General features: G+C 39.7%; 1 protein-coding gene across 4 annotated transcripts in view; it reads left to right on the top strand.

Moving 5' to 3' along the window:
• SPATA6L (spermatogenesis associated 6 like) overlaps positions 1-27,212 on the top strand; it is a 57,013-nt gene that overhangs the window by 24,729 nt on the left and 5,072 nt on the right. For all 4 annotated transcript variants that reach the window (XM_063081152.1, XM_063081150.1, XM_063081151.1 and 1 more), the window contains 6 exons: positions 5,556-5,680; positions 11,368-11,445; positions 14,187-14,426; positions 16,977-17,079; positions 19,771-19,805; positions 20,577-20,764. In XM_063081152.1, the coding sequence (XP_062937222.1) occupies positions 5,556-5,680; positions 11,368-11,445; positions 14,187-14,426; positions 16,977-17,079; positions 19,771-19,805; positions 20,577-20,764 (769 nt within the window). The remainder of the gene's footprint in view (positions 1-5,555; positions 5,681-11,367; positions 11,446-14,186; positions 14,427-16,976; positions 17,080-19,770; positions 19,806-20,576; positions 20,765-27,212) is intronic.

The following is a 27,212-nucleotide window of genomic DNA, read 5'->3' as shown; positions in this document are numbered from 1 at the left end:
TCTCAAACCAGTGTTATTATTAAAATTATTATTCTCTTGAAGTATCATTCGTTTTCTTTTTTGGTGAAAAATTGCTCATTGATGGCATCGATGATGGCACTGTCTTCGCCATTAGCCTATTAATAACACTAAGTTCTTTCAGACAATTCACTTGGCCTGTGAGGCCTAACTGGCCTGTGAATGTGTTTATTATTTATAACCAAGGCTCTTGCTGTACATCCCTTTGGTATACTGATACTTTCACACTGGGTGGCAGTTTGGGTCTCTGGAAAATGACTATACCAGAGAGACTATCATGAGAAGCTTTATGGCCTTCTGTTTATTTGTCTAACCCTGTTTCAGTCTATTTGTATTCCTGTGATTCCAAAGATTGTGAATAAGCTCGCTTCAAAGTCTCTGACCTCTTGTTTTTATCCAAATTCTTCCTAAATATAGGAGTAATAATTTAGTAGAATTATTTTGGATGCAGTGACAAGAACTAGACAAAAACTTATGACGGGAAAAAGGAAAAGCCCAATGTATAGTGTCATACCACGCATCTAGGTGTTTGTTCCCAGTAGGAACATAATGACAGTCATAGAGACCAGAATAGTGTTGGGACCACTGTTGGACTGGTGTCGTAGAACAGTCACGATAATGGCAGGTAATGTCAGGCACTGTGATATGCACTTTTACATGCATTTGTCATTTGTCCTCACACTAGCTCTAAGGGGGGGTACTGTGATGATTTTTATACTTTCCTGAAGAGGAAGCTGAAGTTGAGGAGTTTATGTAATTTGCTCAGGGTCACATACCTGGTAAGTAAGGATTTAAATCCAGCTCTGTGTGACCCTAGAACTTGAGTTCTTAACCACTGTACTGTAAGCTTCAGTAGAAAGTTGTGTCTTGTTGCTAGTGATAGGTGAAGAAATTGGCACATCGTTTTCCATTTTCAGGCTGCACTTCAGAGTTCCTGGATGGAGGAAGAGTCTGTCTTTGACCAACAAAGGTGGGGAGATCATGCCCATCACAGGGAGCACTGAGGAAGGAGAGATGATGAAAAAGGAGGCTGGGAGGAGGCTAATAAATTAAGCAGAAAATTGATCTTAGAATTACACTCACCTTACATCTGCTTCCCCTCCTTCCTCCTAATCTTCCCCTTCCTCTTCTTAACCCTCAGTAATTCAACCTCATGGAACCTACTTTTTTTTTTTTTTTTTAAACTCAAGGCACTTATAATTTTTAATCATACATTTATTTGTATAATTGTTTAATACTTATAGACTATAAGCTCGAGGAAGGCAGGAATTATATTCATTTTGTTCACAAGTGTACATCCAGGGTCTGTAATTCTTGATACATAGTGGATTCTCAAGGAATATTTCTTAAATGTATGAATACAAAGAAATTATTGAAAAATGAAGGGTAAGACAGTTGGAAAAGATTTTAGTAAATATTTGATCTCTCTCTTTTTTTTACAGTTGTGGAAACTGAGTCAAAGAGGGTAACTAGGGCTGGCCAGTTAGCTCAGTTGGTTAGAGTGTGGTATTGATAACACTAAGGTCAAGGGTTCGGATCTCCTTACTGGCCAGCCCCCCCCAAAAAAAGAAGAGGGTAATTAGTACATACTGAGTGGCTAAGATAAGCAGGCTCTTAAGTAAGTTATCTCATTTTAATCCTCAAGTTCGTTCATTCATTCAAGAAGCATGTATCAGGTTCTCTCTGTGTTACAGACACTGTTCCACAGCTTCGAGGGCAGTATCCAGGAGTCTGCACTTCACCACTCTTTTCTGAATATCACTGAAGTTCAATTTTAAAGTGTCTGTCTTTAATGATATGTCAAGAGGCCTGTGAAAGATGCTGACTGTGTGGCCCCTTTTTAGATGTGGTTGTCTTGGCTGGGCCCTGTACTGGTTGAACTGCCCTGAGTTCACACCTTTCTAGGGATATTCCTGCCAGAAATAGAGTATGAACAGAAAAGACAAGGTCACTGCTTTTATGGAGCATTTATGGAAGCAGATCATAAATAAATCCAGGAACAGAAGTATCAGTGATAAATATTATGTTGAAAGTAAGACAGGGTGATGTGATAGAGAGTGGCAGGGAAGGAATGCTCCTTTGAGTTGGATTGCCACCTTTCTGATGAGATGACGTTTAAAACAAGCCTGTTATTCGATAGGAGGGAGCCAACCATGCAAATATCTGGGGAAGGACCATTACAGGGAGAAGAAGAGTAGGGAAAAACTCCAAGTTAGAGGTGAAATTGGTGTGTTTGAGGGACAACAAGAAGGGCAGCAGGGATGACAGGGAAGGATCAAGGGGGAGAGTTGTAGTAAGTGAAACAGGCGATTAGAGGCCTCATTGTATAGAGTCTTGAAGGCTCGAGTAAGATGCTTAGATTTTATTCTAATAGGATGGTGTACTAGTCCATTTCTGTTACTTATAACAAAATACTTGAAACTGGGTGATTTATAAAGAAAATGAAATTTATTGCTTACAGTTTCTGAGGCTGGGAGATCCAAAGTCCACCTGGTGGTGGCAACAGTGACTCAGAGGTCTCATATTGCAAGATGGTGGAAGCAGAGAGAGCAAAGAGAGAGACAGACCCTTCTCTTTTTTTAAAGCCCTCATAACCACACCCCTGACCACCATTTTTAATCCATTCACTACCACATGGTCCTACAATCCAATCACCTCTTCAAAGCTCCACCTTTCAATGACCATAATAGGATTTCCCACCCTCTCAACAGTCGCAGCAGGGGCTAAGTTTCTAATACATAAAACTTGAGGGACACACTTCAAGCTTCAGGGAGTTTAGGGGGACATCATTCAATCCACTACAGATGGGAAGACTATTGGATGGTTTTAAGCAGGTAAAAGGCACAGACTGATATATTTAAAACATAAAGTGTGTGGAGACTGGATTAGAGTCCAGAGAGACTGGAAGCAGGAAGATCAACTAGGAGGCCGTGGCATGGTGCGAGAGAGAGGTAGGTGGCGGGGGCCTGGATCAAGGTGCTGTGAACACGGAGAGAACGGGACAGATTTTAGATTTATTTTGGAGACAGAGTCAACAAGACTTGCGAATGGATTGATGTAAGGAGTGAGAGAAAGAGTGGAATCCAGGAGGTGAAGCCTAAATTTTTGGCATGAGCAACTGGTGCTGGTTTCTCAGAAGAGAAGGCGAGGGCAGAGCTGATCTGTGGGAGAAAGTCAAGAGTTCTATTTTGGATCTGCTGGGTTGGAGAAAATATAAGACATTTAGAGTGAAACTTAAAAGATGAATAGGGTCTCAACAAGATGAGAAGGAAGGAAGAGCATAATCTGTGGAAGTACATGGACGTCATCAGTCTGTTGTGGCTGGAGCATGTCTGGGGGGACAAGAGTGGAAAGAAATGATATTATGGCAAAAAAACATAGAATACTTTTTTTTGTACTTTGATTCTTTCCCCATTGGAATCTACACGTTCATATTAAATGGAATAAGTAGGAAGAAGAAATTAATCCATCCATCATATTATTTGATGTAAGGTAAATTATTTTCTACAGTTGAAGTACCCCCCCCCCCCCAGAAAGAAACCAAAAAAACCCTCGTCAGAATTCTTCTCACAAGCAAGATGACAGTCATCAAACAGCAAAACTACCTCATTGGCTACAGTTACTTTTTGATGATCTGTGCAGGGACCACTGTCAGTTCGAATCACTTCTGTAGCACCTGCTGTGTCAGATGGCAGCTTCTCTGTCCTTCAGCTCAGTAGTTGTCAATCCTGTTAGACACAAGATCTTCTTTTGGTAACGAATATTTTGTAGTATCCCTTTACCACATTGAAATAATATTCATAATTAATAGAATCAACTTACACAAATTGTTGCAAAAAATATAATAGTATAAACTGTAATACAGAGGAGAAATAAAAGGAAAGTGCTATGTAATAAAATGATATGTGTATTAGTCCATTTCTGTTGCTTACAGCAGAGTACCCGAAACTGGGTAATTTATGAAGAAAACAAAATTTATTTCTTTCAGTTTCAGAGGCTGGGAAGCCCAAAGTCCAGGGAACACATTTGCTGAGGGCCTTCTTGGTGGTGGCTCTACAGAGATGGAGGGTGTCACATGAGGAATGGCTGAGCAAGAGAAAGCTAACCTGCTCACTCACTCTCCTTATAAAACCATTAGAACCACACCCATTACTCCATGAATGGGTCAATTCATTCACAAGGGCATGGTCCTCACATTCTAATCACCTCTAAAAATCCCCACCTTTCAATGACTGTAACAGGATTTCCCACTCTCTTAATACTGTCACAGTGGGGATTCAGTTTCTAATACATGAACTTTGGGGGACACATTCAAACCATTACTATCTATCTATCTATCTATCTATCTATCTATCTATCTATCTATCTATCTATATATATATCAATATATGAATGTTGAGCATAATGAAGTATTTAGATGTGACATGATTTTCAAATGGGGATTCAGTTTCTAATACATGAACTTTGGGGGACACATTCAAACCATAACTATATATATATATATATATATATATATGTATATATATATATATATATCAATATATGAATGTTGAGCATAATGAAGTATTTAGATGTGACATGATTTTCAAAATGCCGAAAAGGTTTTGGTAAATACTCAAGCAAAACAAAATACAGTTCGGGCCGAGCCCGTGGCACACTCGGGAGAGTGCAGCGCTGGGGGCGCAGCAACACTCCCACCGTGGATTCGGATCCTATATGGGAATGGCCAGTGCACTCACTGGCTGAGTGCCGGTCACAAAAAAGACAAAAAAAAAAAAAAAAAAATACAGTTGTTTCTTGATTTACAAAGTACCTGCATTCCTGGAAAATTCAGTGTATATTAAAATCATGCCAAAAATACTTTGTATTTATATGTAACATAAGGTTAGGTTCTAGGCTCAGATAATTATATGATGGTTTTTAGCCTGCAAGAATATCTGGTAGGACATTAGAAAGTCATGCAGGATGGGGAAGATTTTTCGATGTGCAGGAGTGTCTTGAACACTGCAGGACATGCTAGCACCTCTGGCTCCTGCCCATGAAATTTCCTCACAGATGTCCAAAATGTCCCTGGGTTGGTACCACTCCTGCCGAGAAGCACAGTTGTAGCTGTCCTCTGGGCCAGTTTTCTGGTATCTCGAGATACCACCCCTGCATCACAGAATACGTTGAACCCCAGTCTAAACTGTAACTTTCGTGTGAACAGAGCTGCATCTGCCTTGCTTCTGATCTATCACGAGGGCTTGGCCCAGGGGTTGTCCTTAGAAAACAGAAGTCAAAGGAAAGAATGGATGGATGGATGGAAAGATAGATTTTCCTCTTTGTTCCATTTTGGGGAGCAACCCATTTACCTTTTTTCCTCTGTTATGACCTGAGATAAAAAGTAGTAGAAGTTATTCTCTTGAATAACAGGTACTGGGATCAAAATGTCTGTTTTTATCTGAGTGCTGTCTCTGCTGTCATATATCTGAACTCTTATTTTGTTAAACTTGGAAGTATAGATACATATACTCAGGCTTTTTCTTTGTTCTTTCTAGTGTGGGAAAAGTTGGCTTACTATGAAGAAAACACACGGGATTTTCTTTTCCCCGAGCCCAGGCTGACAGCTTCGCACCATGGGAAGTGTAGAGAGGTGCTCATGAAGACGGCTGTAGGTTTTCCAGTAAGTGATGTGTGCCCATCTGGGCTTCTGCTGGGAGAAAAATTCTGCGACATGAGTATTTTATTCCCAACAGGGTTGATCTGGGACAGATCACTTCATCTGGGTTAGTACCCATGTTCTGTTTAGTAGCCATGTTTAGATGCCCAATTCAAGATACCAAATAGTACTGATTTGCATGATTGATCTGAGAGGTGGTTATGTAATCTGGCTAAATCATGGCCATATTCACATTATCACATGATAATAAAAAGGTTGCTTTTTCGACCTCCTCTTAGTAGATTAATAGAAAGATGTGTTTTATTCATACCTATTATGACTAAATAGAGAAGAAATAATAATGATGTTACCTCTCATTTATTTTGTGCTTTCAATTTTTTACTTATTTTTTCTTCCTAACAATTCTCAAGTAGACAAGGCAGCTATTACGGTCTCCATTGTTTTTCTTTAGAATTTATTTTATTAAGAATGTGTTTAACATTTATACAACATATACTGATTGTTTATTTTTTTATCGTTTTCTCATAATTTTTATTAGCTTTCAATTTTATTTTATGTGTATTTTGACAGGTTTTTTTTATTGAAACATAATTGATTATATGTATTTGTGAGGAATAGAATTGAATATCATACATGTGTACAATATGTGGTGATCAAATCAGGATAATTAGTATATGCATGTTTACAAAGTGTAATCAATCTTTGTGACCCTTAACTAATTTCTTGCTAACCTTCCTCCCTCTCCCTCTTTCCCACCTCTAATAACCACAGTTCTGTTCTTTTTTTTTTTGAAAGTTCAATGTATTGTTGTGATTCCTTCCTTCCTTCCTTCCTTCCTTCCTTCCTTCCTTCCTTCCTTCCTTCCTTCCTTTTTTCTTTCTTTATTTTAGCTCCCACTTATGAGTGAGGACATGCAGTATTTCTCTTTCTATGCCTGGCTTATTTTACTTAGCATAAGTTTCTCTAAGTTCATCCATGTTGCTGCGAATAGCAGAATTTCATTCATTTTTATGACAGAGTAGTATTCCACTGAGTATACATACCCCATTTTCCTTATCCACTCATCTGTTGACGGAGGAGAAACTGACAAAACCTCATAAATTGATATTACTGAAGGATCTTAAAAAACACAGCAGATATTCATTCAGTTGATAATTTGTCTGGGGGGCTTTATCTGAATCCAGATTTAAAATATCCATTTTGGTGCTGTCTGTGATGATTTCTATCTCCTCAGCTATCCTGGTAGTTTTCTCAACTTTTATGTCACTTAGATGACCTCGATTTTAAGGACCACATCTTTTTGAATTATAAAAAGCACATTTAATACTCAATTTTTCTGTTACTGCCCCATGAATTGCTATTATTATTTAATGATATGTTATTGTCTTCACTTTGTTGAGAGTATTGTGCAGAATGTATAGCATGCAGGGTCTCTGTTCTATGAAGTTACAATCAATGACAGAGCTTCTAACTCTAATACCTCAAATAGCAAGCATTCATCAAAGTTGCCCTATCAGAATTTCTGTGACCAAAACTTTAAGCCCTCCATTATCTTCGATGGTTTGGTAAATATTGAAACCATTTTTTTTCCTCTGAGATCATCTTTGTATACCATTTATATCCATGGTACATGTGAGATGCTTGCCCTTAGTATTTTGAGTTACTGCGATATTGCTCTTCAGAATCTAAAAATGAATAAAAATTGATGAGAATCAGGTGGGGGATACTCTATTATATTAACTTTGTTTTGCCCACATTCTGTTACATAAAAGCCATCTACAGATACTGGGCTAGTATCTGCCTAAATATCAAGACAAGGAGAAACATGCTTTTTATATTTTTCTCAAGTGTTATGTCTGTTTAACTTTATGGGCATAACTAGGAAGAAAAACCTATAGGAAGATGTATTTATAGTTATTTATAAATGCAGGTAATCATAAATACAGGTTATTTATAAATACAGGTAGTACGGGGGCTTTAAAAATGCATGGAGATATCTGTGCATTAGAGGCAAAGTACTGATTCTTACAATTAAGTTGATCAAACTATATTAAACAATTTGTAAAATGATAGAGGGGCTCAATTTCTCTCAAATGTTCTATAAAGCAAAGTAAAACCAACTGCCAAAGTTTTCATGGTAGCTCATTCTCATTTTGTGCTCACTAGATACCAGGCACTAGATACTGAGCTCATTGCATGGATTACGCTGTTGAATCCCCCTTTACCTTGTTAGGTGGCTGCTATTCTTTCCCCCATTTTATGGGTGGGGAAGTTGATGTGGGGAGTTTCAGAAGTGTGCTCAGGGTCACAGAGCTGGCGAGTGATGGAGCAGGGATTCTCAATTCTCATGCCGGCCTGTCAGACTTTAGGGTTTGGACTCTTAGTCACTGCACGATGGCACTTCTCTCGTATTTACTTCAGCCCGGTATCCTATTTCTTTTCATTACTATTGTAGGAAGGGAGAATGAATTACATGTATAGGACAGGCAAGTTATTCACTTTATTTTCTCTTAATTTATCAATTCATTAATAATTAAATTTATTTCCTCCAGTAGAATGTGACTTTTTCTTTGTATTTACATATTTTGTTGTTTTATTTCACTACTTAAACTTAACAGTCTTTTTTTTTTTTTTTCTTTTCCTGGTGAAGTCAAGAATTTTGGGGGGGGGATTTAATGTGTTCTCATGTTAGGTTAAGACTGAATTTGTAAAGTGAGCAGAGAGAGTATTTTTTAAAAATTATTAACTTTTAGTTAATAATTTATATTTTTCTTTAGTGTAATGATTTGAGAAAAATCCTACTAAGTCTGTTTATTGACCTATCTATCATCACCATCATTTCATTGCTAAAGAGATTGGACAAGATATAGTCTCTCAGTTTCATCTCCAAACTGTTATGCTGAAAGTGGCACCGCTATGAAAAAACCACATTCTTCTTTATTGTCTGTAAGTCATTGTAAGAAGTGGAGGTCATATAAGGTGAATAAGAATGTGTTACACAGTGTGGATTCCTTACTGGCAGTGGACTTCCCTCCTCCTCTCTAGGCAAAGTGGATCAGGAATCTGGAAACCTAGGCAGCTGCATGTATAGGGGTTAAGTGTGGAGTCAGATTGTCTGGGTTTAATCCCAGTTTTGTCACTAATGGCTGTGTGACTTTGGGTAAGTTACTTAATCTCTGTGTGCCTTAGTTTTCTCATCTGTAAAATGGGACTGTAATAGTACATTCCTTTTAGGATTATTGTGAGTGTTAAATGATGTAATATATGAATAGTATTTTGCACGATACCTAATATATAGTTAAGTGCACAATAAGTGAGAGCTGTTATTACTTATTGTGCTGTTTTTCAGGAGTTAATACTGCTTTCCTATGAGGCAATGAGAAGACTGCACAAGTCTGTGGCTCAAGAGATGACTTGTTCAGGCTCAGGCCACTGGGCCATGGGGGGCCTGGGGATTGGCACACATATGAGGGTCTTGTGATTCTACCAGTAGCACTGTGGACCCTGGAACTCTCCCCACCTTCTTCTTCATGTGGGCCATCTTGATAACAGGAGATGTGCCTGGTCTCCTCATATTATTGTATGTTCTTTATCAAATGTCCCCTTGGATTGTCTGACTCTGTAAGCAAGTGGGCCTCTGTGTTTAGAGGGCCAGAAATCTTTTCTTGAGTTGTCAATCCAGGGTTGCACTCTTGCTGGTATAATGTGCATTTTAGAGGCAAAAACAAAAAAATGGAGCTAAGGATATAGGTTGTTCCTATAAAGACTTGCCGTGTAGGCAAGGTGAATGCACAGGAATGAATGTACATAGGAATGAAGGAATGCACAGGAAACAAGAGGACTAGTTTATGCATGAGGTCCCTGGAGAGGCAGCATGGGGTAATAGAAAGTAGGTGGACTTTGCAGTTGGGCAGAGTTTCAAATTCTGGCTTTACCAGCCTGTTCCTTGTGTGTAACATGGGGATACAATTGTTTGCTGCATAGGTTGTGTGAGGATTAAGTGAGATCACACATGTGAAAGCCCCTAAGAGCACTTGGAACATGTAGAAAGCATGCAGTACATTTTGGCTTCCTTTCCCTCTAGGGCTTCAGCTGGTGCAAATCCTTTTTGGAAGCACCTGGAGTACAAGTTACATAAATGAAAATGAAATATTAGAGGCTGGAGAGAGAAATCACTTTGGAGTTACCTGGAGGAGTTAGAGTGAGGCCAGGCTTTAAGAGATGGAGAAGATTTGGATGGGAAAGAAGAAAGGGCAGGGGTTCCCTGGGGGCGAGTAGAGCAGAGAGAGGGGTCTTGCTCAGAGGGGCTCCAGGTGAGTCGATGGGGTCAGCTGGAGACAGTATAACTCAATCAGATCCAGGTCCTATCCCTGTTGGGCCCTTTATAAGCCATATGACCTTGGGAGATTTGCTTTATGTCTCTCTAAGCTTCAGGTTTTTTAAGATAAATAATTGTATTTTCAAAATCATCATACAGTAAAACTGACTTTTTTGGTGTACAGTTCTGTGAATTTTAACACATGTATAGATTTGTGAAACCACTGTCATGATCAGGATTCAGAACAGTTTCTTCACCCCAAAAATCTTCCTCATGTGACCCCTAACCACTAGTCTGTTCTCCATTATGTAGTTTTGTCTTCTTCAGAATGTCATGTAAGTGGAATCATACAGAATGTAACCTTTTCAAACTTGCTTCTCTCTTTAGAATAATGCCTTTGAGGTTCGTCCATGTAGTTCTGTGTGTGTCAGTAGTTTGTTCTTTGTTATTATTGAGTAGATTCTACTGTACAGATACACCATAGTTTATCTATTCACCCATGAAGAACATTTGGATTGTTTCCATTTTTGTCCATTTCTCAGTTTTATCACCTGTTATGATGATAACAATTGTACTTACCTCATAGGATTATAAAAATTAAATAGGATAAGGTATATATAAATATATATAAATAACACAGTATTTTAGATGGTATGGTACTGAGTAAAAATAGAAACATGAATGTTCTCACCACAAAGAAATAATGAATAACTGAGGTGATGGATATGCTAGTTACCCTGATTTGACTATTATGCGTTGTGTTCATGTATTGAAACAGCACACTGTACCCCATAAACAGGTACAATTATTATGTGTCAATTAAAAATATTTAAAAGTAGCCATTAATGAAAGCAAGTGAAGAGTGTATAAGTAGCTCTGATGAATATAAATATTTAGTATAAGATATAAAGGAAGTCTTTCAAAGCAGGTAGGTAGGGAAGGAGAACCTGTATCTGTCCCTTCCCCTAGGTAATCTTATTCAATTCCATGGTCCAGTGTTTCAAGTAGAGTAGCTGATAGCGTGGACACTGGAGCCAAACTGCCTGGGTTCAGTTACCAGCTCTACCGTTATGCGATGGACAAATTACTTAAACTGTGCTTAAGTGCCGATACTGTTAGGACCTACCTCATCGGGTTGTATTTGGATTAGATAAGTTAATATATGCAAAGTACTTAGGCCTGGGTCTGATACATCATACAGATTACATAAGTGTTTAGCTATTCTTATTTCGTATATGTTTTACATAATGTGTGTGAATTATGCCAACCACACAGAAGAGCAGTTAGGTTCTTACGTGAGGGTTCAAGTTAGAATGAGATGGGAGAAGATAAAATAATTTTATTTCCTTCTTTTATGCTGTTTTGTTTTTAGGGTATTGCTCCCAAAATAGAGTTTTCTACAAGGACAGCCATCAGAGAATGTGTGCTTCTGCATAGAAACAGATTTCTTGTAAGTATAATCAAAAAGCCAGTGGTAGAAATAACAGGAATTTTCTCTACAAATTTATTTATTTATTTATTTATTTTTTGTCTGTTTCGTGACCGGCACTCAGCCAGTGAGTGCACCGGCCATTCTTATATAGGATCCGAACCCGCAGCGGGAGCGTCGCCGCGCTCCCAGCGCCGCACTCTCCCGAGTGCGCCACGGGCTCAGCCCTTTCTCTACAAATTTAGAAATTTTTAGTCCAACTTCAGTTTACCAAGTTTAGAGGCAACTGAACAAATAGAAACCTGGAGAGTTTTGCTAAGTTTGAATTTCTGTATTCGAACTGTGTGCTCAGCCTGTCACATTAGAGTGAATATGTTTGGCATATGTGTTTGTCAGCGTGGTGTGGTGGGTAGAGCAGGGTGATCAGAAGCTAAAATCACAAGTTTGATGTAAGTAGGTTAGTTTGCTTTGGTTGTTGTTGTTTGACTTTTACTCATTTTTTTTGACTTTCGAACTTACACACAATAGCGTTTCCTTTTTTCTTTTGCTGAGGCTCATGCTCAGAGTTGTATTTGTGGCCTGTGAAGCAGGAAGCGTCTTAGAGCATCCATGAACACTACCTCCCTTTTACTCTCTTCTTCAACCGTAATTGCTCCTTCACCCTGATTTCTTTCTGTTTTTCTTTTACCTCCTCGTACATAATTTTGTAGCCATTTAAAATCCTTTCTAGAACAAGATGGAGACGGAATGAAGGCAATTTGTAAAGCTTCTTTAAATACTTTGGAACGAGGGAGAGTAAAATGAATAAGTGAAACAAAATGCTCATCCTAAATATCACCTGTGGTCCTGGATAATACCTTGAAAATGTAGGTGGTAGGCTAAGGGGTACTAAATGAGAAGGGCCACTAATCTGTGCAAATCTATCAATTCTCCTGGCATAACTCATATAATGGGAGACCAATGATTAATTTTTTTTAAGATTTTTTTTCTGGAGGGGGGGGTGCGGCTGGCCGGTGTGGGATCCGAACCTATGACCCTGGGGTTATCAGGCTGTGCTCTAACCAACTGAGCTCCAATGATTAATTTTAAGGAAGGCATTAGTTGATTTTTAGTTTTCCTTATTTTCCCTCTACTCTCCCCCAATTTATTTATGTGTTCACGGTGATTTTTCAGTCTATCTTTCATTCTTTTCCATTCCACCATTTTAATCTTGTTTTAACCTCCTCGTATAGGTCTTCCGTTAAGTGTTAACTTTTTAAATGAATAATTTCTATTGCTTTTTCCTTACAACAAAAGTATTACATTTTAGAAAATTAGAAAATGCAAAAAAAAGGACAAAATAAAAATAAAAATCGTCTGTCATTCTTACCATTTAGAGATAAGCATGACTAATTTTTTGAATATATTATGCACACACATGCTTTTTATTTTAAAAGACTGGGATTATACTATACACTACATATTATTTTGTGCTCTTCTGCTTTCACTTAATATATCATGAACAATTTCTCATGTCCTTAAGTATTCTTATGACAGACATCTTTCATGGTTTCATAGTATTCCCTCATGGAAATGCCATGATTTGTTTGGCCGATCATTTTTCTTTTGTTAAGCACTTACCTGATATATTAGTCATAGTTCAGTTGGGAAACCAAACCATACTTGTTTTTTTAACAGAAAGATTTAATGTTAAAAAATGGCTACACAAGGGTTGGACGACTGAAAGATGAAAGGGGAACACTGAAGTGACACAGACAGTAACTGCGGGAAACAGCTTCCACCCCAAGGGCTGGGGAAACAAACGCAAGAGGTTGGACCATCAAGAACATAGACGCTTAATGAAGAGAACCCCCCACCCCACCTCCCGAAATGGGATGCGGAACTCTGGGGAGAGACGCTCTCCTGGGCACTGCTCACTGCGGGTCCCACAGGAGCTTGGAGGGTCTAGACCCGGTGGGTCTAGACTCAAATCTATCATTAGGGGGCTCTGGCCACATGGTGCTGGTATGTCTGAGGGGGTGCGATGAGGCTGGTTCTGGAATGATGGGGGAGAAACTGTAAACTGGAACCGTTTGTTGCTGCCAAGGTGAAGAATGCTTGCTGGGGTGATGCTAACAAGAATAGAACGAACACTGGAAGTAGCCAGCCCTGTCTTCTCCAGCCTGCGGTCTCCCTCTAGTGCCCTCTAGTGCCCGAGCCTAATAGAACAGCTGGAAAAGCAAAGTGGATTTGCCCAGTCCCTGACTCAGTATTGTAGAGCTGAGGCGGGTTTGCAGCTGAGAGGCAATTGCGCACTTACCAAAACAACTGGTTTCTAATTTTTAAACTATTGTAAGTATTTTTTTAATATACACCATATTTATTTTGTACATTTAATATACACCACATTTATATACGCCATAATTATTTCCTTATAATAAATTCCTTGAAATGAAATTGCTGGACCTAAGTATATGCCAAATTATCTGCGGATCTATCATCTGGAGCGGGGAGGTGTCTGATACTTTCTCTCCTTTTATACAAATAAATCTCACTGTTATTCGTTGAAATATATTATAATAGCAAATTATAAATACTAGTGATGTTAAGCTGAACTGGAAAAAAAAATAGAGAAATGACCTTCCTTAAATTCATGTTATGTAAATCTGAGACATCCAATCTTCTACCTTGGCTTTTAAAAGTTCAATTAAATATAGTTATATTCCTATTGAATTTTCTTCTTTTTTCCATTTAAACAAAGTTGTCTCTTTGTTTGGTTTCAGGGAGAAAGATATAAGTCACGAAGGCCTTTATCTACATCACATGGACCAATATTCCCCTTAAGTAATATAAAGATGAAGCCAAAGGAGAATACTCTTGACAGACAGCCCAGAGAAATGCTATCCCGGTCACCTTCTCCATATTCCACCAGACATTTCTTCCAGGACCAGCCAGCTCAGTTGAACCTTGGAAATAATTTCAAAATCTCCGGAGGAAGCAAGCCTCCATTTGTAGTTAGACATGTGAGCCTAAAATTATTTTTCAGACTACTTTGGAATGGTGAGGGTGTGGATAGAACAAAAGCTATATTAAAGAGGGAATTCAAATGGAGTAATAATTGTGATTATATTATGTTCATTTCCAGTGTCATCGTCAGGAAACTCCTCTAAAGGTGTCTTGTACAGAGGACTTGATCTAAAATGTTAGCCACTCCTATTTTTAATTTTTGAAAATTATTCATAGAGTATGATGTCTACATATGGTAACTTGCCATTATTTGAAATAGTGAAGAGCCAGTTAGAGACTCATGACAAAGACTAGCATGTGCTCTGTATCAATCAAAAACTAAAGCTTCAGCAGTTTTTAAGAAAACTGCTTGAGTTTTCTTAATGAGATTGGTGCTCAGTGGCTATACTTTGAAGAGCAGGAAAAGTAGGTTTATAGGAAGAAGTAATGATGTGCCGTCCTCAAAGCCTTAATTAAAGTCGTCTTAGATTTAGTAGTGGCCAAATATAATTACACTAGTTCTCTTAATCTCCTTAAAATATTTTTTCTACTATCAAAGTAATAGGAAATATTGAAAAATTCTAGAAAAAATTACCCATACGCTCACCAGCATAATAAAATCATGGTTAAATTTAAATCGATGCATTTTCTCCATCTTTTTTTGTATACATAGGCTTTATTTTTCCACAAAGTTGTAATTATACTGTATATACAGATTAGTTTCCTGATGTATTCCAGTTAACATTAAAAGCATTTTCTGTTATTTCATATTCTTCATGAACACCATTCCGTGTTCTAAGTGATAACTTATTCTCCAGAACATTAACTGTTACAGTGAAGTTCAACCATTCCTGAACTTAATCCAGAATGTTAACATCAGATTGCTAAATTGATATTTTGACTTAAGGTCACAGGCTATTAAGTGTGGTAAGTGTCAAAATCAAGGTGCTGTTAAGATGACCTTGAAGAAAAAACCGACTTAAAGAGCTGGTTGGTAGGCAGAACAGAGCTTGGCTAGAAACTACAAAACAGCTATCTTCAGATACTGTCTATCTACAGATACAGAAAGATAGAACAGCTGTTGTCTTTTTGGTGGCCTTGGTAAAGATATCTGTCAAAAATCTAGCAACCAATCTTTAAACATGGCTCCATAAAAATATTTTGAATTGAGTTTATTGGACAGTCCAATTCATTCTATTCCATGTAAATTTTTGTAAAATATAATTTTAGTCCATACCATTACGAACTAAATAATCTTAAAATCTTGGTACATTACTTAGGGAATTAAAACCTGCTTGATATATAACAAATTATTATACAGCTTTTACTATGTGCCATGCTCTTTTATAAGAGATTTTTACATATTAATTCTTTTATTTAGCCAGATTTCCTAGTGATAGGTGATGTTTCCAGAAGTAAAAGCATTAAAATTCAGAGAACTTGATATTGTAAAAACTAGAAATTCAAATTAAATATATTTCTTGAAGTAGAATAAAAAGTAACATTATAACCTGCCTTATTGAAATTTTAAAAAATAACAGAAATAAAAAAGATTTAAAAAATCCAGGAACTCTGTGTTGTAAATAATCTGGAAGAGTCCCTATTACATGTATTTTGACCTGTTTACGGATCATGTTGCCCAGTTTTTCTTTAGGAAAATATGGTTAGTTTCCATAAGTAAAATAATATTATAATAATATAGTTATAGTTATTATAGTTATATATAGTTATAATTATTCTTTTTTCAAAACTATAGACACTCAGACCAGAAGGGAATGTGGAAGGCGGAAATGTCACCTTGTGGCAATCCCTTGCTGTCAGGGAGAGCCTGCCACACCCACCCACCCCCAGGCCAGCACTGCTCAAACCGTCTAGGAACATGAAACTGTCCCGTTTTATTTTTTTTTATTTTTATTATTTTTATTTATTTATTTATTTATTTTTTTAAAGATGACCGGTAAGGGGATCTTAACCCTTGACTTGGTGTTGTGAGCACCACGCTCAGCCAGTGAGCGAACCGGCCATCCGTATATGGGATCCGAACCCAGGACCTTGGTGTTCTCAGCACCACACTCTCCCGAGTGAGCCACGGGCCGGCCCAAACTGTCCCGTTTTAAAAGATTGTGAAATAAAGGGCTGGCTGGTTAGCTCAGTTGGTTAGATCATGGTGCTTGCTGGTAACCCCAAGGTCCAGGGTTTGATACCTGTACCAACCAGTCACTAGGGAAAAAAAAAAAAATGAAATAAAGCTTGACTTGCTCTTTTTCTGTGCTTGATCCTTACCAATTGTTAGGATGTAATTTGTATCCAACTCTAGTTCTTTATGCTAACATTTAGCCTATATCCTAATATTCTAGCCTCAGTGAAACCTCAATGAAGATAGGGACAGAGTTTCTCCTATTGGGTATAATGTGTAACATACCTGGAGATTATGATTTAGGTTGTTTTCCATCCTTCTCTTTTCTAACCTGTGCAGTCATTGATCAAGGGGGCGAAAGGCCTCCTGGATAATGAAGAGAGGGTAATACAAACTATGGTGTGTTCAAGTCTTATTTCTTTACTTTCAGGTGGACAGTGCAAAGCCCTTTGGTGACAGTATGTCAGAGCATCATTCACGGAAGTCCAGAAGAAAATCTAAGTTTTCAAACCTTCCGTTTCCAATGAAAAGAGGTGCTCAAGTTTCCTGTTACTCCTGTACATTTCCCTATGAGAACCAAAGTATCCTACTTATCTTTCATTCTGAGGAATCACAGGTTACTTTGGAAACCGTGGTACTAATTCTCAAGTACTCTCCAGCTGTGGAATTTCCAGGGTGGTGTTCCCATGGAGCAGAGTCAGCTGAGCAGCTGCCTGTTTGAGAGTTCCCCTACCTGTTGAAGGGGACTGTTCTGAGTAGTGTTGTTAACCCAGCCTGCGGTGGTGGCAGTTGTTCCCTGGCTAGGCTGGAGAAGCAGCGAGCAGGCTGTCCTGGTGTAACCTCCTTGCAGAGGTTCCATTGATAGCTAGCAAATAATACTTGCCGTTTTTCTGGCTGGAAAAGAGCAGGAGATTGATGGTGACCAGGAGACATACCATTTGCTTTACAGGATTTCATGTCAGCGAGGAGGAGCCAACTCTATCTGAAGCAGTTAGGTTGAGGCAGGGGGTCTCGTACTTTTAAATTTGAAGACCCTTTTGCATTTTTAAACATTATTGAGGACCCCAAAGAGCGTTTGTTGATGTGGATAATATCTATGAATATTTAGCATGTTAGAAATTAAAACTGAGAAGTTTTTAAAATGTAAGAATATACTAACACATTCCATTAGCCATCAGAATGGTGACGTCATGACATGTCATGGTAGCTTTTGGAAAGTTCCATTGTACAGTCGTGAGAGAAAAAGCCAAATCATGTCTTAGTATTATCACAAAAATAGTTTTGACCTTGAGGATCTGAAGGTCAAGGTTTTGGGGAACCCTAGAAAGATCTCTGGACCACATGTTGAGAGTCACTTGGTTAAGGCCTCTACCTTGTGACTGAAACACACGAATCATGTCAATAGTGAAGGTCATGGCAGTGAAGTTCAACCATTCCTGAGCTTAATCAGAATTCTTAGGCTAGAAAGGGAGGGTGGTGGCCCGTTCCCTTGCCACCTGGTAGGACTAGACTTGTGCCACCCCTGAGAACAGCATTCCCTATCTTAGGCTGAAAGGTTTATACTTTTCAGGGACTGCAGAATCTCTTACGGTAACTCAAACCAGTGTCCTTAGATCATGGTGACTCTTTGACAGCAGCTGACCAAGGACAGAGTATAGGGTTTGAAGTAGAAAGTGCTTCATCACCTCTGACATTTAATTTAGGTTCTTCAAATTGAAAATCACCCCTGTAGCTTGTAAAAGCAACACTGCCTTCCCTATTATGGTGAAACCAAGCAACAGCAAACATCCTTTCCTGGGGAAGACAAGTTGGGCTTAATGCTGGCTCATTGTCTTCTTAATCCTGGCAGGTGGAGAACTAAGGTTCCAGAGAGGTTACAGTGTGTGTACAGGTCACGCGCTACGTTTTTGGCATACATACACTTAGAGAAGCCGTTCAGAGTTCTGAGCTCAGGTCCTTGGAATCCCTGTAGTTTTTGGCCACTCCTTTGCTTAGATCACCCATTAGTTCATTCATCCAGGCCTAAGGTAGAACAAAGCAGTGCTTCTCAAACTTGAATGTGCATTCACATCACCTTGGGATCTTGTTAAACTGCAGATTCTGGTGCAGTAGGGTTGGCTTGGGGCCTGCGATCCTTCATTTCTAACTAGCTTCCTGATGATCCATGCTGCTGGTCCACAGACTGCACTTCAAGAAGCAAGGGAACGAAGGCAAGCCCTCTGTGAGAGGGAGTGCTCAACGCCAGTTGCAAGAGGGTTATAGGCCACAGGGCAGGTTTGTGACTATCGCTGCAAAGGGCCTTTCATTGCTGATTCCCAGCTGGGGGTGCGAGAGACAAGAGCTCCTGGGACAAGATGGACGCACACGTATGTGATGCCCACAGGATGTGAAAATTACCAGGCTTTAAAAATTCCTTTTTATATCTTTCTTCTTACAACCAGTAGCATGGAGGAATCAGCAGCCCAGAACAGGTCTCCTGTCACTGCCTAAGCCCCAGTCGTACTAGGGGAAGCCATGATGGCCTTAGCATCACCTTACAAATACTCATTTCAAAAGCATTTTTTTTCAACCTGGAAAAATCCAATTCAGTCTTAGTTTCCTCTGTGTGTATTTAACACTTCACTTTTAGTCATCCTTACCATTCTCTGGCATTAAGTCTACTTACTTATCATGATTATTTAGAGTAATCAGTGATTTCCATTTTTGCTGCCTTATGTTTCTCCACGTTCTTATGTATTCATTGTCTCAATTTAATGTTCGTGTTTACCTTGGGCACATGTACTCAAGAGCTCCTGCATAAATAAGATTCCATGAAAACCAAAGAGAATGGAAGAGGCAGAGCTTGTGAATTTTATATTAGACCCACATTGCTCGCTTTTAGGCTCTGGGCATCTGGGCAGATATGTTTTTCAAGCTGCTTAAGGGACATTGAACTTATTGTTTGACTTTAGACTTGCTTTTATCCTTCCCCTTTCCATATATGCTGTCATTAAAAATATAACCTTATTGTTGACCTCAAGAGGACAGAAAAACTAATACATAGGATTGCTGTGACTCAAGGGAGATTTGTAAGTGATAATATCATTTACAAGGGAGCAATTAAGTTTTTAAATAATTCATTCATTGTCCAAAATTTTTGTAGTGTTGTGGAATAAATGTAACAGCAATTTTAGGGATAACTGGTAATAATGAGTTATTGAAACACCTGTTCCTCTTTCTTCTAGCTTCTTCTCTTGACAGCCTTGCAGCTAACGTAAAGGTAATTTTAGAAGTAGCATTTGTAGAATGACTTATTTCCAGCTATCTTATGTCAATTTTTGTGCCTTCTCCAATCAGCAGTGGAAAGTGTATTTCTAGTTAGTACTGCTTATTTGGAATTGCTATAGTTTAAATAGAATTTATTTTAGGAGTGCCCAGACTCCACTGTATACTTTGCTTTGGGGTTAATTGGTTTGCTTCCCTCATATAAACTCTTCATTTGCAGAATGAATCACCAAGCAGAGTGTAGGTAGGCCCGATATCTACTTTATCAGTAGTGATTTTTATTGCTTTTCCTTTAATAGAGTAACTTTATAAATAGAGGCAGTAAATAACTTGTTCTTGAAGTTTGATTTGTTCATCAAAGTGAAGGCTCAAACTTCTGTGTTACAACATGAGAATACATGTATGCAAAGAAGATTCAATATACTGTGTTTCTTGTGCCATAACATATAAGTATTATGTTAAAAAATTATATCTTTCCCAGAACCAGTAATCTCATAAATCAAAGCTTAGAGCATAAATTCGTTTTGGCTTGTTAATATATATCAAATTTACAGACTCTTGGTCATTTTTCCTTGGCCTTGACTCTTGAGCATTTTGTCTCTAATCTAATCTACTCCAGCCCTCTTTTATTTGCAGGAGGTCCCTGGGGCAGAGATATTCTATCATCTTACCCTCAATTCTCTTCCTTGTCCCACCCCCACCCCCAGCTCTAAATTAAGCAAACAAAAACAAAATAACAACTAAAGAATAATGCACATTGTCACAGGTTATCAAAGAGCCAGATGAACGGATTGTCTTAAGGAATGAATCACCACCACCTTTAGATTCAAGTAAGTTTGGAAAGCCCTCGCCCAGTGACCAAGGGGATGCCGATTTCCACCGGGAAACTTCATTTGCCACCTCCCAGCATTCCAGATCTCCCAGCCCTCTGGATCAGCCCCCGTTCAAAGAAAGGTCAGCGGCAAGTGCACATCTCTTTGCTTGAAGAGTGCATGGTGGTCTGCTGGGAGTAAAAAAGCCAGGTCACTATGTCAGTTCACTTTCTTAGGAATATTCAGCTGGTGACACCTTGATATGAAAAAATGATTATTCCTTTAAAAATCTACTCAAAAGTTAGAGCCTTTTGAGCCTTTTCTCTTGCCTCTGGAAAGCATATCTCAGGATGTTTGTTGTAAGTGGGATAGACAAATAAACATAACATGGATACTGTTTACCCATTTTTATCTGTCATGAATTTTAAAACTAAAAGTTTTGATTTCACCAGTATAGACTGTGTTCACTATAGAAAGTTTGGAAATTACAGAAAAACAAAATGGAGTGGAAAAAAATCACGCATGGTTCTAATTAACCAAAGACGAACGTTATTAACCTGTGGATGTATTTTCTTTTTCCAGACATGGTTTCTTGGTTTGTTTACATTATCATGACAATAATAAAAACATATTTGTGTATGTCTGGAGGGCAGGCCAGAGAGTGAGAGCAGGAACTTTTATATGCCAAATAGCACTCTGTAATAAGGGGACCAGCTATCCGGTTTGCTCGGGTCTGCTGCCCCGGTTTTAGCCCTGACAGTGTTGTGTTGAGTTCTGGGAAATCCCAGAGTCTTGGGAAGACCAGGACAGTTGTCACCTTAACTCTGGTACCAAAAAAATAATTTTAAGACAGCTGTTTTGAATGTAGGGTAGGCCAATCTGCTTTTCTCTGTATTATTAGTGGTAAGAATAAGAAGAGAAATCCCCACACGAAAATAACATGATTGCTCACAAAGGGACTTACAGTAAATATATACTAGAATCAAAGGGGCCCTGAAATTTTAACAGGAATTATATTAAGTTTGGGATAGACTAAGAAAGTGACAATCCATTCTTAGTGTTTTTCAGAAATGATAGAATACCTACCCCTAACTGTATATTAAAATGTTAAATCATGGATTTGGGGAAACCAAGTCAAATATTTTAATAAAATCTATTAATGCATGGTGAGTTCTTGGTTAGTTACTTTACTGGAAAAAAATAATACAACATAATTAAAAAATCAGCTGTGGTACACAGATAGAGGTGGTCAGAGGCACACCCCTCTCTGTTTGGCTTCCATCCCCTCCTGGCTTATGATCTGACCACCAGCCTGGAATTCAGCAGGTTGGCAAAGCAGGGATGTAATCCTGGATTTACAGACAGATAGAGAATTGATTTTAAATAGAGAGTGCAAAGAACCTTCATCTAGTGGTGATCAGGAGACTTGGGTTCTAGTGCTTATCTGCCTTTAAGTGCTGTGTGATCTCACAAATACTCAACATTTTAGACCTCAGTTTCCTCATCTTTAAAATAGGTGTGATGATCAAAGATCCATCTTTTTACAGCCACAAACTACTTCTCTGTTACTGGAACTGGGGAAGGCCCATGGCTTTTGTTCATGTACCTTGTTTATATGCATCTCCTAAACTTCTTGTGGTCAGTACAGCAGATTTTTCTAAGAGTCTGAATTGAGTATGCAGTTATTGGCAGCTATTATGGACAAGGTATATGATCATGACATATTTCTGCTTTCCAGTGGCTCACATACTAGACAGGAAGGCAGACATACCCCCAAGTTGCTAAATATGAGATGGACTGTGGTATACACTTAACAGAAGTACAATCCAAATGCAGGGAAATACAGAGCAAGAGGAGATTAATTCCATCAGGAGGGAGATCTGGGAAGGCCTCTTTTCTCTTTGTTAGATGGTTTGTGCATTTGTCCAGCCAGCGTTTCCTGAGTGTCTTTATGCAGCAGGTTAATGATTCTCAGCTCTGGCTGATGTAAGAATTGCATCATGTTTGAGTCAAAATCAATAGGGATCAGAATCAAGTGTGTGTGGTTGAGTGGGGCATCTCTGTGGTTAAAAGAGTGTCTTAGAGGAAAACAGGATTGATAATCACTCTTCTAGACCTGGAATGGCAACACTAACATTTAAGACATTTCTCCTGATCTCTGAGGACTTGCAATCTAGCCAAGGATGTAAAATAAATAAAAATAAAAGTACCCAAAGAGCTTTCTCCAAGGGAGAACTTTGTGAATAGTGCAGACCAAATGCTATTGCAATATAAGGGAGGACAATAGTACTTCTAGAATGTTCTGTGGAGGAGATGACGATTTCTTACGGGCCCCGAGTGGGAGAGAGTTAATGGAGGTGAGAGGCAGGGGCAGTTTGGGGGATTAAAGGGTGCCAGGGCTCAAGGGTCAGAGGGGGACTGTGGAAGCCAAGCTAAGGAGTTGGGGCTTTGCTTAGAAGGCACCAGGGAGCTTTTGCTGGGAGCTTTTGCCAGTTTAGTCACAGGAGTTGGCAAAAGTGACATTCGAGTCTGATTGCAGACCAGGATTTTGTCAGCTATCTCTGATGAGGCAGCAAATTCTGTGTGCCCCAAATAACTCTAAACTGATAACTTTGGACCTAATTGGGCTATGACTTTGTAAATAAGGCCATGATCAACAGTGACAAAGAATAACATGGTCACAGAAAGGCCATCTGGTTTGCTCATGGCTGTCCCGATTTTAGTCAACAAAGTCCTGCGTCTTGAGAAACGCCTAAGTCCCAGGCAAACCAGGACAATTGGTCTCCTTAACTCCAGGGAAGTGGCCCTGAAGATAATATTTTTAAGACAGCTGTTTTGAATGAAGGAATGCCCTTCCTGTCTTTGGGGAAGAATCTGTCCTCCGTTGACTTTAGAGTGATCACAAAGGCAGGCTCCTGGAACATTAGGGGTCACCAGCACTTGTCCCCACCCCACTCACTATTCTTATCACTTCAGTGCCATCAGGACCAGTCTCTGTGTGCAGATCATAAAGGTGCATGAGAAACATCTTTTCAGTTTCTACTAGCTTAATACCAAAGTCAGTAAGGGCCAAGGTTGTAGGGATGAGTTGGGAGACAAATTTTGGTGTGAGAATCAGCCAAGGTTTTAATAGGAGTGGAAGACCCTTTAACTCTCAGGGAGAAAATTGGTAGTCCCCAAAGAGGGAAGAACAATCTCAAGCCTGTTCCCTGTCTCCACCATCTGGATAGTGTCAAATCCCTTCAACACACATGCTCACTCTTCCCACTGCACGAAGAGGAGGGTCACACAGAGATGGCTGTAATAAAGGCACAACGGCGCTCCCATCTGTTGACCAATCATTCTCAGAGATATTCAAGTGTAGAATGGATTGTGTGTAGCAATCACAGTAACAAATGTAGGAATTGCTTTGGTACTGGTTACTCGAGACCTGTGAAAAAGCATTTACAATGTCTAGCTGGTGGCTATTTTTAAATGCTAGCTTTATTTATAGCTTCAAAATATTTCTACTCCTTCCTCCTAAAAATTCTTAGAGGAGTATAGAAGTGATGTGTGTAGTCTGTTCTCAAACATGGCAGTGCTTTCATCGGTGCTTTCATTTGCCATGAGTGTTTTTTTGGGTTGGTAGTAGATTTGTGTAGATCTGGTTATACTTTTTAGTCTTATCTCCCTGAAACCAGTGGGACATACTTGTTACAGAGAGAGCTGGGATGGGAGACCCTGATGTGGACAGAACCAAGCAGAGGGACAACCTTACACGGAGTCTTAGTGTGGTGGCCATAATAACAACTGGATTCCCAAATGTTCTCATCATTTCCAATGTTTGTCATACACTTGTCAAAGAGAATGGTTTTATCCCAATTGCTAAAGTTCCTTAGGTGTTTTTAGAAAACAATATCTGTGCTTTTTATTACCAAATTGCTATGTACACTTTTAGCTTAGTTATACCTCAGAATATATTTATTTTTTTAAAGTTTATTTATTAATATATTTTTTTTACATTCTGTGATGTTGCAGAGCAATTGGGAGGGAGGGAGAGAGGTGAGAGGGGAAGGAAAAAGGGCGGGAGAAGGAGGAAGGATGAGGGGCGGGGTTGAGGCCTGTGGCACCCCCCTCATTCCTGCAGGGGACAACAGGAGGCTTTCAGCAGTGCAGGATGTCAGGTGGGGGTGGCTGAAGCCCTCGCTCCCCATCACCCCCGCTTAGGAGCCCAGGGTGTTTCTTGCGGCAGCTTGGTAGTTGTTGCTGGGCTGGTTGTGGGTGTTGGGGGGTGTGTGGCCATGGCCTGAGGCCCCCCTCCACCCCTGCTCAAGAGAGCCCAGAGTACTTCCTGTGGTGGCTTGGTGGTTTTCGCTGGGCTGGTTACGGGTGTCCCTCGGTCCCCCACTGCCCCAGGTCAGGAGATCCTGGGGTGCTTCCTGCAGCAGCTTGGTGGTCATTGCTGGGCTGGTTGCTGGTGTTGGGGGGGGGCATGGCCAAGGCCCAAGGCTCCCCACTGCCCCAGCTTGGGAAAGCCTGGGGCATTCCTTTGGTGGCTCGGTGGCCATCACTGGGCTGGTTGTGTGTGTGTTGGGTGTGGCGGAGTTTCTCAGTGCCCCCACTCTCAGGACTGGTTGCAGTTATCAGAGGGCATGGCTGAGGCCCCAAGCCCTCCCCCTTCCCTGGCTTGGTAGCCCAGGGGGAGCTTCCAGTCCTTCTAGGTGTTATAGATGTTCTTTGGTGGTATGAGACCTTTACTAGTTAATATCAAACTTTGTCTCTGGTCTGTGGGTGTTTTGTTTTTTCTTTCAGTTCTGAGTTGGATTATTTGCTGTTCCCACCACTTAAACTCTGTGCTGGAACTTATTTGTTGTCCTTTGCTTACTTTTAAAATGGGGGAACTTTCTGTGGGGACCAGGACTTGAGCTCTGTGGTTGACCTAAATTGCTGCTTTCCTGCTGATTCCCTGGGGAAGGCTTTTCATGCAGCTCAGGATTTAATGGTTGACTTTATAGGTACTTCCAGGTCTCATGAGTTACGGTACACCTGGGTTGTGTAGAAACTCTGCTCTGGGCCTGAGTCTTTTCAGCAAACTGCACCCGTTGCAGTTCTGTATTCCTGTCCAGTCTCCACTCTGTGGTCCTATGCTGACTGGGGGGACAGATCGGCTGTCCTTGCTGTGCCCCAGTGTTTCCCCAGTAGGCCTGTCTCCCCCACTGCCCAGGCTCAAAACACTTCCCATGGGATGGGCCATGTGCCAGTCCCTTGTGATGACTCAGTGGCCTCTAAATGGCTCCTTTTTTTCAGTTGTTGTGGCTCCTTGCACCTATGTGGGTCCACAGGAACCCTGTTAGTGGTCTTGCTGGCCTGGGGGCCACCAAGGCCCTCTTTTCCCCTGCTGCCTCCAAGCAACTTCATCCAAAGGGCACAGCTGCAGCTTTTGCCAGCTTCTGCTCCATGTGTTCAGCAGCTCCAGCCTTGAAGTGGCAGAGGCTTGAAATGGTTGGAGTGGTTCTTTCTTTCTCTCATCATGGCTTCTCCCGTCTTCATGCACTCCATAGGTCTTTCCTCCTTTTCCCCTGAGCTCTAGCAGCCTCAGCTTGGCTGTCATTGCTTTTTTAATAGTTGTGAATTGGTTGATTTGTGAGAGAGAGTGATGCTGGGGACTGTCTATTCTGCCATCTTGATTGGAAACCCCTATACCTCAGAATTTAGAATTTGGTACCCACCCACCCTCTCAGATATGAATGAATGAATGAATGAATGAATGAATGCATGAATTCAATCACTCAAGAAATATTTATTAAATACCAATTGTGGTATTCAATGCCTACCATGCCCTGGCATGAGCTATTAACTAAAGAGTGTCAATCCCAGTTTCAGTCTAGGAGTAGAGATAGACATTAACCAAATAATGAAAAAACGTCTACTGGTGGAAATGCTGTGAATGAGGGGCAGGTAAATGGAACTCCAGGTGTGTATAATCGGGGAGCTGACCTCCTCTTACAGGAGGGGTCCAGGAAGAACTTTTCCTGATAAATCAACAATTGAACTGAGCTCTGAAGGGTGGATAGGGGTTAATAAGAGTAGGGATGGGGGTTGGGAGGTGGCAGCGTTCTTGGCAGAGTGTTCGCAAATTCCTATGGAAGTGAGAAAATGTTCCATGTGTGCAGAACTGACACTGTCAGACGTGTGGTTAAGTTTGGGGTCTGGATGCCTAAAGCAAATGAGATATAAAATAAAATCCTCGTAGTAGAAAACTGGGATTAAATTTTATATTAAAATTTTTTGGATTCAATTTTTAAATGTAAAGGCAAGATTTGTTTGTTAGACAAATATCTGAAAAACACAGTAAAGTGCAAAGAAGAAAAGAATCACTCATAGCCACACACCCAAACAAAAACCATTCTTAACATCTCGGTTGTTTTTATTCCCCAGTGCTTTCCCTATGTGTGGGTTTAATAAAAATATTGAAATGCCACTATATATACCATTTTGCATGTAGCTGTTTTTTTCTTATGATTAAGGTTTAAATATCAACTCATATTGTTATGTATTCTATGTAAGTATCCTTTTTAGTAGGTGTATAATAATCCACTCTATTTAATCTG

This window comes from Cynocephalus volans, chromosome 16 (genome assembly GCF_027409185.1).
Source record: "Cynocephalus volans isolate mCynVol1 chromosome 16, mCynVol1.pri, whole genome shotgun sequence".
Taxonomy (NCBI): Eukaryota; Metazoa; Chordata; class Mammalia; order Dermoptera; family Cynocephalidae; genus Cynocephalus; species Cynocephalus volans.
The sequence above is the reverse complement of the archived record's forward strand: the minus strand, read 5'-3'. Positions and strand labels throughout refer to the sequence as shown.